This window comes from Podarcis filfolensis (genome assembly GCF_964270895.1).
Source record: "Podarcis filfolensis genome assembly, chromosome: 1".
NCBI lineage: Eukaryota > Metazoa > Chordata > Lepidosauria > Squamata > Lacertidae > Podarcis > Podarcis filfolensis.
The window spans coordinates 100,701,976-100,718,921 of record NC_139604.1 but is presented as its reverse complement, the minus strand read 5'-3'; the positions used below and the strand labels follow the sequence as shown (position 1 = coordinate 100,718,921).

Here is a 16,946-nt window from a genome sequence, read left to right as displayed (position 1 = left end):
AGCAACCTAGCCACCAAATTTGGCTCTTCAATGGCTTTAATTCAACAGCAAATGGGAGGATACTGCAATTTTCCAAGCATTTTCTCCTTATACTGACTGGCATTATTATACTTCAGCTCCATTTATATCTATTTTCCCCAACCAAAAATATGGTAAAACTTTTGCATCGGTGTAGGAAGAACAGACTCCAACGCTTCAGGTGGTAGGGATGAAATGGGGGAGATGAAGATGTCCCATGGACTACTCAGTTCATAAGAACAGAAGGAGGATCTAACAGACCGATACTGCCATGGGAGGGGTGGGGAGAAAAAGAGAGAAAAGAGTTGGGTAGGAGAGCAACATGCCTACTCTTTGCTTTGCTTGACTCCTCTAGTAAAGAACTGAAAGATATTAATGTGAATTATGGGGAAATGTCTACCCCACTCAGGAGAAGAAAAATATTTTCTGTACTTTCACAGAACACAACTTTCTGACTTCCAATGAAAAGAGTAATGCAATTCTCCACAGATCAACCTGTTTATAAGCAGCAATGGTACAGTTATTACCTAAACAGATGAATTGCTATAAATATGTAGCTGGAATGGCATTTGGTTCAGCATGCCACAATCTCCCTTGAGTACATCAGCCGAGAGAAAAATGAACATTGATTTAAATGAAGAAGAAAAAACTTATGTAACTTTTTCCCATTACAAAAATAAAAATTCTATAAAAGGGATAAAATGCCCCTAAATAAATTATACTAGCTTTATGAAGTATTAATTCTGAAATTCAACTTGTATGTCAGAAATGTTAGAAAAACATCTATAAACTCTATTTAAAATGTTTCCCAGAAATATGCTTTTAAGAAGTGGTTATTATTTGAATTTCAAAGGTAACTGTATCCTAAAAACAATTTCATATTTCAGAACCCCCACCTGCTTTAAGACATAATATACATTTTCTTGAAATAGTTTATTTTTATTAAGATATGTGATCAGTATTCTCCATAGGCAAGACTATGAGTGTCTGTGCAGATGGAGTGTTGTAATAACATGCTGTTGAATTTCACCCATATTTTATTGTATTACAATTTGAATTCCATACAAATCAAAATATTATAAATTAAAAGTAGCAGCAAATGTACAATTAAAAATCAATATGAATGTTTAATGTGATGCATATGCTGTCTTCAATCACAAATCCACAAACATACCATGGACCACCACTAGTGGTCCTCGGACCACAGTTTGGGAATCTCTGGTTTGGGTTCATAAACAAAAATGAAGGATTTTTCAAAAAGAAAGTTAATATGCCCAGATCGGTAGCAAGGGGAGTTGTCAAGTCTTAAAAGACTGATAAATTTATTATGGCATAATTTATGTAAGTGGACTCTAGTCTCCTTCAGATGCATAAAGTTACATGTAGATGGAGAGGCCTGAAATAGTCTAACAGGGCTATATCCTCTGGAAATTTTAAAAGCAGCTCTGGTTAACAGCTATCCATAATTCTTTAGGTTTTCTTTTCCTAGTTAAAAAACAGCAACTTGTAATCGCAAGACTGTCTTGTTATTCTTTGAGTTTCTTAATATGGAACATCTACACCATCTTGTGGTGATGATTAATATTTTAATGTTTAATGTTGATAGTTGTGTTATGAACTGAATAGGAATTATAAAACAGTACTAAATATTATTCTGATGATATGTGCAAACTTCATGAAATATTCAAACAGTAAACTAAAAGCTTTTGTTACAACAGGTAAAAATGATCCTAAGTATATCTAATGGCTATATTTCATTTAAATTTCTATACCTCCCATCCTCTAAGGATCACAGGGCTGTTTACAATATAAAAACTCAAAAATACATAACATAGGGGGAAAAAACAGTTAAAAATGCCATAGATTGTTTAATTAGCCAAAGGCCTGGAAAATGAGGAATGTAACGAAGGCACCAGGCGAGCCTTCTAGGAGAGCATTCCACAAATTGGAAGCCACCACTGAAAAGGCCAATTCTTGTGCTACCTCCCTCCAGACCTCTTGCCGAGGAGGCACACTAAGAAAGACCTAAGATGATGATTGTGGGTTGGGGGTAGGTTCATATGGGGAGAGGAATTCTTAAGTTATTGTGGTCCCAAGCCGTTTAAGGCTTTATAGTCAAAACCAGCACTTTGAGTTAGGCCCGGAAAACTAATGGGCAGCCAGTGGAGTCAGGCCAGGATTGGTGTTTTATGCTCAAACTGTCTTGCCCTGGCCGCTGAATTCTGCACCAGCTGAAGTTTCCGAACCATCTTCAGAAGTAGCCCCACATATACGTTGCAATAATCTAACCTAGAGGTTACCAGAGCATAGACAGCAGAAGTTAAGCTATCTCTGTCCAAACAGGTAGCTAGGCTACCAGCCAAAGCTGTTGGAAGGCACTCTGGACCACCTAGGCCACCTGAGCCTCAAGCAACAGCAATGGATTAAGAAGTATCCACAAGGCACATTCCCTCTTCTTCAGAGGTACTGTAACTTCATCGAATACAGGCCACCTTCCCATCTGGTCTAAAGGAACCACCCATTAAGAGTGCCTCAGTCTTATCCAGACTGAGCTTCAGTTTATTAGCTCTCATCCAGTTTATTAGCTCTCATTTCATCTCGCTGTTATTACTGCATCCACTATGCACATCACTCAACTTCAGTGGTCTACAAATATGGCAACCAACCCACGTAAATCCACCTCACCAGAAAGCAAGTACAAAAGCAATGTACTTGTAGAGCAGCAAGTGAAAAACCAATCTCACTGACCACTAGATATAATGAATGGTTATGAAGTCCAGTCAAAATTTGAGGAATTTGACAGCACAACTGTCATTATGTGAAAGTTAGGTAGTAACCAAATTTGTACTACAGCAGACCACAGCCTCAAATTACATTCATAAACAGTTATAATGGGAGGGAAATTATGGTTCAAACTAACAGCTGTTTTGCACATGTAAGGATTTCTGTTTTCCTTTATGTAGAAAGAAATGGATTTTTAGGCAGTTTTAGCAGCCATGTTCTTAAGGCATGGATGGGGAATCTGTGGCTCTATGGATGTTGTTACTTAAACTCCCATCAGTACTAGCTAGCATAACTGATGGTCAGGAATGATGGGAGTTGTCATCCAATGCAATCTGGAGAGAAACAATTTCCCCATTCCTGTCTTAAGGCAAGCACTGAACCAAAGTTTTACATTATTAAGCTGGTAATAATAATAAACGAAGAATATATAGTCACAAAAAACAAGTTTCTTACCAGTACATCGTGCACTAAGGCTTGGTAGGTCCAAGTATGGTGTAGAGGAGTTGCCAAATCGATGTTTCTGTCAACAAGTACTAAGAGAGGTCTCTGGAAACTAAATAAAAACATTAAGTTAATAACCTGAAACAAACCATCACATATTTGGAATATTTCCGTGGCCAAATTCATAGCCAAACTCTGCAGAATAGTTATGAAATATGAAGCATTTTGCCATCTGATGCTATACAATAATGATAATAAATAATAATAATAATAATAATAATAATAATAATAATAATAATAATATAATATTTATACCCTGCCCATCTGGCTGGGTTCCCCCATTTTAAAATCATTCCATCATTTTAAAATCATGTAGAATGTTTTTCTCTCCTTAGGATTTTAAATCCCAATATTGCTAAATCTTCAAGCTAATCAGATGAAAAGCAATGACATGCTGCAAGTCTGCAAAGCACGAATACATATAGGGCATTAAAAAAGGCTGCTGAAAAATACAAGTAGATGCTGATACCTGAATTGTCCAGCCCCAAGTGTGTCACCTGTGAAAAGGCTGTTTCTGGCATCTCTGAGGTTCTCCCGGAGTTTCTTATCTAGTTTCTGAAAAAGATTTATCAGAGCTTTCATATATCCATAAAGATAGCTAAATATAACAGAATGAACCTGTCGATTTCCCCACAGCCTATATGAGGACGAAGATGAAAATTATGAGAAAATGGTCCATGATGAAATAATGGTAGAGAGATAACCACCTTGAGATGACCTTCTGGAATTGAAAAGGTGGAGTATAAATATCTCAATAATCAAGGAAAGCTGAAAGATCCAAAACTTGAGAATGGAGCATTTTAAACTTACTGTGAATGCTCCTTTTGGGAATGTGAGGGGCTCAGTAAACACTAACTAAAGATCCACTACCCAGACATAGACAGGGGTGAGGTAATGAAAGTAAAAGCTTAGCAGCCAGCCCTCACATCTGCCTCCAGTTCCTGCCCTGTTGCCAAATTGTTGCAGACCTTATGGAAGTGAAAACCGGCAGACAAAACTAAGAGGAAATTCAAGAAGAATCGTAATCAGGAGAAGAAGAAAAAACTACGAAAAGGCATGACACAAAGAGGATGTCTGACAGGTTAAAACGTTGGAGAAATTGCCGATATAAAAAGGAGCCAACTGAAAAGGCAAGGTCAAATAGAAAACTGGATGCCACTCAACCACAAGGATTGGTCAGAAGGTCTCATGTGTCCCCCCAAAAGCAGCATTCACATTATTCAATGGTTTGTGCTCTATGAGAGCCCTTCAGTAAACAATGGGATGTGCTCAAGCTACTCATCATAAACCAGGTAACTGTGCTATAAATCTCCAAGACAGAACCATTAGCAGAGTGAGCAGCAAATGCTGCTGAAGTCCTGGTGGAATGAGCTGAGCTGTGATGTTTAAAGGTGAGGAATATGTTGGATCTCATAAGCCACTACAATAGATGTTGAAAGCTTTGCTAAGGTGGAGCAAGACAAACAGGATGTAACAAATGCATGTGTCACTATGGTAAAATCAGACATCAGATTTCCTGTACTGTTTCTTTTGCACAGCTAATCTTATTTCTTCTTGTTTCCCCCCCAGAAGGCATCTTGAATGCCCAGGCTGAGATAAACTAACCTATTCCAAGCAAGGCAGGGAAAGGAACTGGAGCCAATATGAGGGGTGGCTGCTAAGCTCTTTCATTTTATTATTCCTGCCTGTCTTTGGATGGGACTGAACCCAATGTTTACTGAAGGGCTCCTGCATGCTCATAGAGAAATGTCATTTTCCTATGAGCCATCAAAATTTTGTGATATGGTTACATTAGATGACCCACTTAGCTAACACTTCTTAGCTAACACCACTTAGCTAACATCACTTATTGTGATGACTATGTGAACAGCATAGACACCTATGGTGTCACTGATGACAGACATCAGTCCCCTCCACTGAAGACTACCCTTTTATTGCACAGCAATGCTACACCATTCTGCAATCTTTTCTTTTTCATGTGTTACTGTCTTTGAAGGCTGAGTGTTCATACAGTCCCTCCAAAACAATTTAAGTTCATCTGGAGGCAGCGGAAGACAGAAGTGCCTGGCGTGCTCTGGTCCATGGGGTCACGAAGAGTCGGACACGACTAAACGACTAAACAACAACAACATTCTGCCTTTATTCTTTCATGGAACTCTTGGAAGTGTACACAGGATTCTGATATTATCTCCCATCCAAACACTAAGGTGATCCAAATCTTTTCATAAGAAAGCTTGATGAAATAACAAAGTCTTAAGTTGGCACCGAAACTCAGTACAGACTGTGCCAGATTGCTTTTTCTATATAAAGAGTGCCACACTACTTCCTGTTGAGGACAGTCTGACATGCCTGAGTGGTATATTGCAAAGATTAGACCAGGTATAAGGAATAAGGTGATCTTTTAAGTACACTACCCCTAGTTCATGTACAAATACACTGTGTTCTCAGTTCATGCCCTTGAGAGGCACCAGATTACATATGGGCCATTTTTTAAAAGGGGACAAACAGGCCTTTCCACTTTACACCACAGCTATCTCCTCCCCTCCCAAGCATTACTGTTCTAAAAATATTCCACTATTGTTGCAAGCTAGCATAAGCTCAGTACTAACCCCACAAACTTATGCACACTTAACTAGAAGCAAGTCCCGCTGAACTGAATAGGCCTTGTGGACAGAACATATCAGACCTGACTTCCGGCGAGGCAGCATGGCGGCTGCAACAGCAGAAAAGAGCTCCTGAAGCCAGCCAGAGTAAAAGGCTCTGTCTGGCCGACTCCCGGATTCCCAGGACTGCTACCGCCAGCACTGCCAGCGGAGAGGAATTGGGGGTGCCCGGGGCGTCTATCAAAGGAGCCAAAACACCCCCCCACAACCTTGATTGAGCCGGAAAGGCACCCGACCACCCCCCCAACAGCCGAGAGGAGCTCCAAAACCAGGAGGACAGTGAAGCTAACGCAAAGAGGGAGGGGGGAAAGAGGGGGGAAAGAGGAAGAAAAAGAAAGAAAGAAAGAAAAAGGAGCCCCAACTTTACCGCTGCTGTCCCCATCTCTGCCTACGGGAAAGAAGAGGAGAGGTAGGTGAGCACGGGAAGGCAAAAAAGGCTCCGGAAAAACACGTGGCTGAGCCGACTCCGACTCCAGCGGCAAGGAAAACAGAGGAAAGCCGCATGACAAAGATCGCAGAAAGGAAGAAACTACCCTTCCCCCCCCCTTAAATCCTTTTTTAACCCCTTCCTCCCCTCTCTTTTTTTAAAAAAAATAATAATTCTTTTTTATTCCCCCCCATATACCTACTTTTATCACTTTTCTTTTTAAAAGAGGGGGCACTGCTGCAGCAGCCACCCTTACTTTTTTACAAACAAAAAATAATAATAATAATTAGGGGGAAATAGGTGGGCACTGCATACCCAGGCCAGTTAAGAGGCAGCTAGCCAAGAACAACATACAATCCAAGACACGGAAAATAGTCAAAGGTGGTGGAAGACTCAATGATAGAGAAACCACCACATCAACCTAACCTCTGCTTGCTTACCATTAGCAGGAGCTGGTTGAGCAGATTTTCCTGATATGGCCTTTTAAAACTATTCCCTCCCACTGGAACCAATGGGAGGGAAAATAATTATGCCCAGAGTTTGCATACTTCTTAAATTGGGCACAGAGTGCACAAGCCTAAGGCTGGTTTATGTAGAACTAAACCAAAGCTTGATGCTATGTCCAAACCCAGAAATTCTACTGCACATGTCTTCCTAAGAATTGCAGTGGATAAAAACATTCTTAGATTGTGTCTGTTTAGCTTGGTACACACAAGTGGAGTTACCATGACAATGTAAAGTTACACTGACCGTTCTGTCTCCTCTGTGATACAGTGGTGCCTCGCAAGACGAAATTAATTCGTTCCGCAAGTTTTTTCTTCTTGCGAGTTTTTCGTCTTGCGAAGCACGGTTTCCCATAGGAATGCATTGAAAATCAATTAATGTGTTCCTATGGAGACCGCCTTCAGACCAGGTCCGGGGACAGTCTGTCCCCGGACCTCTTCTGAAGGCTGGCGGGGGGAGAAGGACTTTTCTCCCCACCGCCAGCCTTCAGAACAGCCTTCTGAATGTTGGCGGTGGGGAGGAAAACCTTCCTCCCACCGCAAGCCTTCAGGACAGGTCCGGGAACAGAGGAGAAGGCGCGCTGTGCTTCCCCGCTGTCCCCGGAGATTTCCCTATGGGCTTTAGTCTTGCGAAGCAAGCCCATAGGGAAATTCATCTTGCGAAGCCGCTAAAAATCGGAAAACCCTTTCATCTTGCGGGTTTTTCGTTTAGCGAGGCATTCGTCTTGCGGGGCACCACTGTATAGCTCGGTAAAAACAATTGTCTGTCTGCTGTTCGGCTTTCAGTTAAACAGTGATTCTGCCTTCATAATGCCTGTCATACATATTTCAAAAATTAATTCAGTTGGAATATGTCACAACTCACCACTGCCACCATTTCTGCTGCTGTTCCTCTTGAACATCGGATTATTGGAATAGCTCCTATTAAAAAATAAAAATTTATTTTGGGGGGAAATGCTGTTATAAAGTCTATCACGTTTCTTTTAGGATAAATGGCTTTTATATTGCCTGCTACCAAGTTAGTTTTATTAAATAAATATGGGTTAATAATATTTAAACAAAGCTTATGAAAACTTTTTAAAGTGCTCAGAAATTCCCTTATTCAGAGGGAATTTTTACTTTATATCTTCTTTATATCTTTATATCTACGTTATATCTTCCAGGAGATTTAAGTAATTGAATTGTCTGAAACCACATTCTGAAACATCACAGCCTGAGTGACAGATTATCACTGTCATAACAGGACATGCAAACTTAAATAGGGAAGCTTTTCCTGAATAATTCTTAATTTTTAATCTTTAGCCAGATACAGATGGGTAAATTGTAAGCTCTGAGTTCAAACAATTCATATATCAAGAACATCTAATATCTATCAATATCTTTAATTCCTACAAATTATTAAATGTTCAAAGAGAATAACATGAAATCATATCATACTGTTGCTGTCCTTGGTCTAGGACTCTATTTCTTTTCTGACAACATTTACAGAAGAAGTCCTTATTTTACAAAGTCCAAGCCAGTGCAGAAATGGGGTTGTATCCAATGAACTGTTCCACCAACGCATGGACTTCCACTTCTCACAAACCCTCTCAAATCTGTTCTCCCAAGTCTCTGTAGCAGATTCAGGGAGGTGTGCAGGGAGAGGAGCAGTGGAACAGGAAGAACCTTTTCTCAATTACTTTGCTATACAACACCCATAGGGTTGGATCCACAAAATCCAAGTGGAAGTGGGTGGGCAGAATATGATTTCTCCATAGCAGCTCCCAAAAGCCTCTCCAGAGGTCTGGAGGATACTGCTGAATGCGGCAGGAAGCTGAGGGCAAAGGGGAGGTCCCTGAAAATGTGAAAATTTCTGCATGAGCAAATTCACTTAACCATTGATCTGTACAATTCCTATGCTTTCTTCTCCTCTCTTCCAGCTGAATTCACCCTACTTCATATTTCACTACTATTCATGGTGCAAAATTATTTGTGTGCCAATGTTAATTTCAAGCATGATGAACCATCTTCAAATTCTTTTTTGAAACTCTGCTTTATAACAGCATTTGAAGCTGGTTTGCAAACTCTAGGAATAGGTAACCATGAATAGAGCTCAATTCTGTAAAAACAATTCAGGGAACTGGGCATTTCTGAGGAAGAGGTGGCTCGCTTTATCCTAACCACCTCCTTCAAATTACATATGACCTAATGTAGAGGAAATTTCACAGCATTCCTTACAGAGGTATGATATTTAAGAGACCAACACACTTACCAAGTGTAACAAAAAAACAGAAAAGGCTGTCTACAATTGTATCCATTACAGTCTCCATTTCCGTGTCTGTTATATCTGGTCTGTTGATGGCTGCAATACCAAAAAGGGAGAGGAGAAAAAAATCACATTACTGTACTGTATAAATTATGCCTGTGTGTCATTCACTCTAGATTAAAAGCTGAAAATTCTAGCATACCAAAACAATTTTAAAATTCCAGGGTGTATCCAATGCTGTCTGTTGTGTGAGAGATTATCACCTTAATCTCTTCCCCCTGCAGCCTTGCGTGCACCCTCAAAATTTGCCCCAAAGGGATGAAGGACAGGAAGCAAATCTGGGGGGCACGTAGGGGGCTGCAGGGGTGATGAGAGGAAGCAGCAACGTTGCCGCATGAGCAGCAGTCTGATTGCATGTTGGATTCTACCCTCCATTTATGTTTCTTGCCTGACAGTAAAGATATATATCCTGGGTCTATGACACAAAAATAAGTTACTCGGTCTAAACAGCAGAAAGCACTTTATGTGCTTGCTTTCATAAACTTCAATAATCCATTACAGCTCAATAATAAATGTAGGCAAGTAATCAAGGCGAATAATGGAAAATGAAATCAGCAGCAAAACTCCACATCGTCACCAGCAATAGAATGTCTGCGTGCACATACAGAATTACATTATACACCATTATGTTCTCTTAAAATGCTAGACATTTAACAAAATAACTGTTTTTAGAATAATCCACCTACCACGATACGAAACAAGCTCCTTGTTTTGATTGCATAATAAAAACATATCATCTTCCAAAGTAATGAAGTTGAGATATTGGTCAAAAACCTATACATCAAAACAAAGAGATCATTAGTGAGAATAACATGTAAATGATTAGTTTATATTAAATCACTACTATATCAAAACATTATTTTTATTTAAGGAACAACAAGGGCCTATATGCAATAACAGTATTATCTTTGCAAAATAGTTCCAACCTGCACAAATTGAAATACCCAATTTTGCCAACTCCCAACTTAAGAACCCCCACTCCAAAAAACTTGTTGAATCAGTTTTGAAAGTAACAGGTACTCCAATATGAATGTTTGCAAATAATGTACTTTACCTTAGCTACTTGTGCTACTGCACTGGCACCCAGAGCAGCATTTGCAATATCTTCCAGTTTACTTCTTGAAATGGCAGAAATAAAATTTAAATAATAATATTCGTAAAGTTGGTTTCTAAGATCCTGAAAGAAAAAAATGAATGTTAAAAACACCAGAATTTTTAGATAACAAGTATACTTTAAAAATGAAAACCTTTACTACACAGTTGTGCTTCTAAAATTTAATCTCCTATAAGGCAGCATAACCCATGCCAATAATAGACAACAGACACCAAGCTCAAGCGCTAGACCATATACAGTACTAGGAAGTTTTGCAGAAAATGTTCTTCTGAAGCATCATTATTTAATCTGCAGTGTCCCAAAGCTTAGTTTGAGGTACACATCCCCAGTTCTATATTCATTTGTATGTATGCTGACATGTGGGAAGCATGCTCGAATGTCTCATGCAAATAAAATAAAATAGACACTCGGCAGAACACAGTGGTATGTGGTTTCATTTGTAATGGCCCCAAGTTTAGTTAAAATTCTTGCTCCTTACTTGCCAGTGGCCTATATTTGTCAAGTTCACATTCCACAAATACAATGCTTTTGACTGGTGAGAATGTGTGCATCTCTGAGTGGACATCACTCCTGGTTATTAAGATGTCTAACATGGGATAGAATAAAGCTTATTCAGAAAAGCAGTTATTCTGTTATTCTGATAAGCATGGGTAAAGCAGTTTCCCATTTAATATTATCCAAGTATCCACACTTCAAACCAAAAATTAACAGAATATGCCATTTCTTTATTTAGCCTGTTTTGACCCCAGTAAGAAGCTTTTCTGCTGAGCTCATTTGGGTAAATTTTTGAATATATTGATTCGTTCATTTTTCTGCACATTGTGTTATTGCATCTGTCCTGGATTAGATCTGTCTGGAGAAGAACTCAGTCTGCAGTGTCTGCATGTGTCCTGCAGGTGTCAGCAGTGTTAAATTGATATGCTGGACATTCATTCACTAAAAACTGCAATCCTAAATTGCACCAATACAAAGGTTGTGGCCTGCCCTGTATGGGCTTTGATGGGAGAAAAAATTAATCTATGCAACCTGATTATATATAATTCCACTAATACCATCTGTTGCCTCAGCTTGTATAATATACATTAAATCTACAGGAATGGGGCATAATGAATCATTTTCATGGTCATGGTTCCAGAAATCACTCCAAGAGATATCTCAGATTATGAAATGTTACATTCAAATCACCTGAAAAGCTTAATCAAATTAAGAATGTTGCAACAATTCTGGCTCACTCCCTTTACAAAAGGTGAAAATCATATTGTCATAATGCTCAGAGGTTGGGGTAAAAGAGAATGAAGGTTTTTTTTCCCATGTGAAAAGGAGATTTGAGTTATACCTGATATTCACTGCTATATCAATTTCTGGATTTTAAGAAAAAGTTAAGCAAGCCAGCCAGTGTTACAAACTGAGATATGAAAGCTAGGAGCTAAATGCACCTTAAACCTAGGTTATGGGTGCAATAACGGAATGTCTAGGCAGACTTTTTTATAACAAGAATACAAAGCTGAAAATGAATGAACTGCAGCTAAAATATTATGCTCATTTTTCACATGATCCGGTCCTTCCCCTGCCCACCCCCCTAATATTCTTAAGAGGGTCTCTTCTCCAGTCTTTAGAGAGTAGCTGGAAGTGGGGAGGCAGAAAAAGGTCTTTCTTTACTTCTACTCTGCAGTTTGAAATCTTAGGCACAGTACTGTACCCAGAGCTCAGAAGCTGCTCATGCTAATGAAATTCCTTGTCGCAAAATGAGCCTAGAACAATGGGAGCTTCGAACACTTGACACCTGATGTATTCGTAGACACTAGAACAGGTAGTAGATAGACTTTAAAACTGCAAGGAAAGGTAGGGAATAATCATACAAGACAACACGTTTGCAGGGGCTACAGCAGTAGCAAGCTGTCTCTCCTAACTGCCAATGACACTTAAGAACCTCTCTGATCCATAGCATAACCATTGTAAGTAGTAGGAGTATTTTCTAAGCAGTTGGCTCATCACTGGATTTGATGATGTGGAGTACATGTTGCAAACAATGAAGTCACAGCCCTAACATCTATGCAGCTGAAGCATAAACACTACCTTTTATCTGGCAGTAAAACAAAGTCCAGTTTCTTGTGTTACAACATGAATTTTTAAACTCTTACAATGGACATTAAGCACGTCACACTACCTGGCACAGCCTGTCAATATTTTCTTCTGTTGGCATTACAAAATATATTGCTGGAACGTCTGGAATAGAATCTCGATCGGAGTGCAGAAGACTGGAAATAAAAGAACAAGCTTCATTTGTGAACTGTTCTACTCTTTCTTGAAACAAATGGAACAACAAAAAGCCCTAGAAACAAAAAAGGCTTCAACAGCTTCAATCCTATGCACACTTGCTTAAGGCAGAGCTTGACTGTGCAATCAGCCTTCTTCCAAGTAACCATCTATTGGATTGGGCACACGGCACTTTCTACATAATTTGCTGATGCGGAAGTAATGCTAGTTTTTCTTTAATTGCAGTTTAACTGAAAGCCTGCCCAAGGAAGGTGAATTCCTTTCTCTCCTGTTCCCTTCACTATAGTTAAGCAGTTTGTTGACCACACATCATGAATTGCAATCAAGGTTAACCACAGCATCTCAGTGTACCCATTCATAGCTTGTATGATTAGTCTGAAAAAAGGAAAAGGAGCTGTCTCAGGTGTTTCAAAACTATGACTTGAAAGGTAGATTGCATAGACATAAGTATAATGAAAATATATTTTTCAGATATGCTCTTACTGTATGCCCAGTAACTTGCAAAATTAAAACTGTTTTCAGCCTTCTCTTAATTTTGTAATCAATGTAATGGATTTATGTACTGTTTTAGCTAAAGACTGGCATACTTAGACATGCCAGAGCTTCAGTCTGCTCTTTACAAGATACATCACTGTAAGCATAACTAGCATCCTTCAGCTTGCCATTATTGACCAGTTACCCAGCTGGTGGTTTAACATCCAACCTTATCCTCCTCACCATAAAAAAACCACGTTTTTTCAAACAACGTATAAAGTAACACAACTGCAAAACGTATACATATAGATACATACAGATGTAAAGTAATGCCCATGTCTCTTAATTCTTTCACTGACAATAATGGAGATATTATATCTTGGCCAAATCTGTCATAAATGAGAACCTGCAACACAAAAATACCTATTAGCATAATTCCAGTAAGGAACATGACATATTTTGGGGGAGAGGATAGGACTCTTTTGAGGTCAACCAATCAGAGAGGAAGAATAATGCTACGGTCAGGTTTTATTAGTTGCATACACACTAAGCAAACTAGAAAGCAATGTCAGTGCATGGATCACCATTCACTTCAGTGGGGCCTGAGCAGAGGTTGTGCAGCAGCTTTATGTCCATGAGCTTGTAATTATTTAACAGATAAAGGGGTCTTAAGCAACATTTCAGATCTGAAGGAGTCAGTCACATTCTCATATGCTTTGAAATAAATACAGTGGTACCTCAGGTTAAATACGCTTCAGGTTACATATGCTTCAGGTTACAGACTCCGCTAACCCAGAAATAGTACCTCGGGTTAAGAACTTTGCTTCAGGATGAGAACAGAAATCGTGCTCCGGCGGTGCAGCCGCAGCAAGAGGCCCCATTAGCTAAAGTGGTGCTTCAGGTTAAGAACAGTTTCAGGTTAAGAATGGACCTCCGGAACAAATTAAGTATGTAACTAAAGGTACCACTGTAATTTCCTTTAAAACATATTATTATTTTAAAAATATGAAAACAACAGGAAAACATTTAAAAATATTTTTTAACATTGCATTTTTTTAAAAAAATAAGGGCAGCCTGTCATACAAAACCAAGAGAGAATATTTGGACATAATAACTAACCATGATTTATTGTGAAGGGAATAATTCTAGATGAACCATGGGCTAAAATGCTTTTCCTGCTCCCTCCAGTGCAGTTGAATTAATGTTTTTCCCCATGTTTTTTATTAAACACTGTTTAGTGTCTAAATCAATCAATCTCAATGTTATGTCTCAAGCTTCAACTGTACAGTGGTTACCTCTAGATACAAACTTAATTCATTCCAGAGGTCCATTCTTAACCTGAAACTGTTCTTAACTAGAGGAGTGCTTTCACTAATGGGGCCTCTTGCTGCCGCTGTACTGCCGGGCACCCAATTTCCATTCTTATCCTGGGGCAAAGTTCTCAACTCGAGGTAACTCTTCCATGTTAGCAGAGTTTGTAACCTGAAGTGTTTGTAACTGGAGGTATGACTGTATTTAATGTTGTTTGTCAAAACCAGGCAGCTTCATAATATATGGCTTGTTTCAAGCAAATCAGAGTTAAGATTAACTGGAGTTTCTCAGGGTCACACAACACAGCAAGCCTCAAACAAATGAAAGAAAGAAAGGAAAAGCTTCAGAGCTCCTAATTGCAGCCATGCCAGAGAAGGAGGGAATGGGGCAGTGTGCATCTGATGCTCACCTAGCTAGTTCCTGTCAGAATTAAAAAAGTGTTTTATGATAACATCTGGACTTAAAAGCCAACTGGAAAAGGTAACATGCACAATAAAGGCTGAAATGGTTCTATCATGCAACATTAAAACACAGTCACAAACAATGTTTCTTAAACCATTAGTACAGTTTCCTCAATTAGTACAGTTTCCATCACCAGTGTCAAATACACTACCAAAGTAATTACTTCTATCTACTCAGCTATGTTTACTTTCAGAGCTCTGCTTTATGCAGTTCTATGGGGTCACGAAGAGTCGGACACGACTAAACAACAATATAATTAAAACACTTTCATTTTCATTATCAGCAATTGGTCCAAGTCAACAAACTATTTCGTAAAGCTATAAAATGTCATTTTCAAGAACAAGGCAAATAAGTTATTTTGAAACTAGAAATGATTACCATGGATGTAAAATTGGCATATAGTTTGACTTACTTTCCATACTGGTTCACCTGTACTGTTTTTAACAGGTGGCACATTGAAATTCAACATACGTTTTAGAGCCACTGAAAATGAGAGAAAAGAGGATTTTGAATAGTTTTGAAAACGTATGACTAACCACATAAAAATTATTGAGAATGTTTTCAAAATATTGCAATCTGCTTATATGTTATTTCAAAATAAACAATGCTAGAGTTTATTTATTTGAGATGATTGTAGTCAGGCAGTATATAAATTGTTAAAATAAAATAAATACAGAGGCCATGGCTGCTGTCTTATTTAAACTGATAACAACATTTGTCAAGATGTGTGGATATTGTAGCAACTGAAGAGACAAGAACCTAGGAGCAGAAACCTGGTCTTGTAAAATAACAGTACGTTTCCATTGTACTTCCTATGTACCAAAGCCTTCTTATACTCAGAGACATAAGTATGATGAAAATTGATGTGAAAGTCTTATTCGATATTCCCAAGGCTCTGCCCTGAGACTAAAACTTTTAAAATAATCCATGAACAAATGCTCGAATGGGAAAAAAATGGCAAAGGAGATTCAGCAGAAAGTGTAAAGTGTTGCACACAAGGGCACTGAATTTACATATATGCTGTCAAGTCCAAACTGGTAGTGACTTCTCAATATCTCTGACATAAGAAGAATGAAACTGTAATAAAAAATGTGTGTGTGTGTGTGTGTGTGTGTGTGTGTGTGTGTGTTGAAGGCTGATGAAGAAGTCTAGTCCTAAACCCAAACCCCGACATGGGTGAATCCGTGAAGATTTCATACACCTTTGCAGTATGTGTTCCAGAATGGTTTCCTGAAACATTTCTTACTAATAAATATATGTTCAGTATGGAATGCTTTGGCAATTACAAGCCATTGGGACATACTACGCTGACCTGCTTCTGACTGGATAACATAGGCAAATCTGTTTGTTTGAAACAACCTCCCCCAACCTGGTAACCCGCAGATGTTCTGGACCACAAGTCCAACCAGTGCTGATTGCGGCTAATGGGAACTAGTCCAAAAACAACTGGAGGACACCAGGTGAAGAAACTCTGACTTGAAGGGCTGTGCTTCAGTTTGGAGTAGTAACACCAGCCATTACATACACAGCCATTACATTACATTACATATACAGAAAAACACCCAGCCTAAAACCATCACGATCACATAGATGACATGTTCAGAACTCCTCGGAGCACAGCTTGAAAAGATGAAAACAATGCTGACTCTGATAAACCTTGTATTTTCCTTTGAGGATGATGCGTGTAAGGTACTAAAGGGGCATTTCTTGGGGATCATTTGTTCTTGTATCTTCTAACAATGCCTTGCAAATTGCTTAACGCGGGTAGGCGGATGATGCAAAGGCTGCTTTTAACAACTAATAGCATGACTCCACTTTAAGTTTAAGGGCTCCTTTGGAATAACTGTAATGTCTATGAAACTGTGACGGCAGTCTCTTTGTGGACATGATGGGGTGTGGTGGATTCCCCCCCCCCCTTTTTGTACCAACTTAAAACTCCGTAGTGGTCTATGAAGTACCTACTGCCCTATAATCCCAAAGTGTTGTTGCTGTTCTTATAAAACCCGAGGGTTGGAGGCAGCGAAAGAAGAAACACAGCCGCGCCAGGAAACTAAGAGCAGGATGCGGGGTCAATACAGGGAACCCTCTCGGCGCCTTGGCCGCCACA

The 16,946-nt window shown here is 39.2% G+C and overlaps 1 protein-coding gene across 3 annotated transcripts in view; it reads right to left on the bottom strand.

The window, feature by feature from the left end:
- SCFD1 (sec1 family domain containing 1) overlaps positions 1-16,946 on the bottom strand; it is a 40,776-nt gene that overhangs the window by 23,418 nt on the left and 412 nt on the right. The window contains exons 1-10 of one of the 3 annotated variants that reach the window (XM_083614539.1): positions 16,802-16,938; positions 15,252-15,322; positions 13,384-13,472; positions 12,483-12,573; positions 10,256-10,378; positions 9,888-9,975; positions 9,148-9,237; positions 7,762-7,817; positions 3,773-3,858; positions 3,256-3,355 (exon numbers count right to left, since the gene is read on the bottom strand). In XM_083614539.1, coding sequence (XP_083470665.1) covers positions 3,256-3,355; positions 3,773-3,858; positions 7,762-7,817; positions 9,148-9,237; positions 9,888-9,975; positions 10,256-10,378; positions 12,483-12,573; positions 13,384-13,472; positions 15,252-15,322; position 16,802 — 795 coding nt within the window. In that variant the 5' untranslated portion in view covers positions 16,803-16,938. Of the gene's footprint in view, positions 1-3,255; positions 3,356-3,772; positions 3,859-7,761; positions 7,818-9,147; positions 9,238-9,887; positions 9,976-10,255; positions 10,379-12,482; positions 12,574-13,383; positions 13,473-15,251; positions 15,323-16,801; positions 16,939-16,946 lie in introns of those variants that run through there. The other 2 variants (XM_083614538.1, XM_083614540.1) reach the window with 2 other exon arrangements.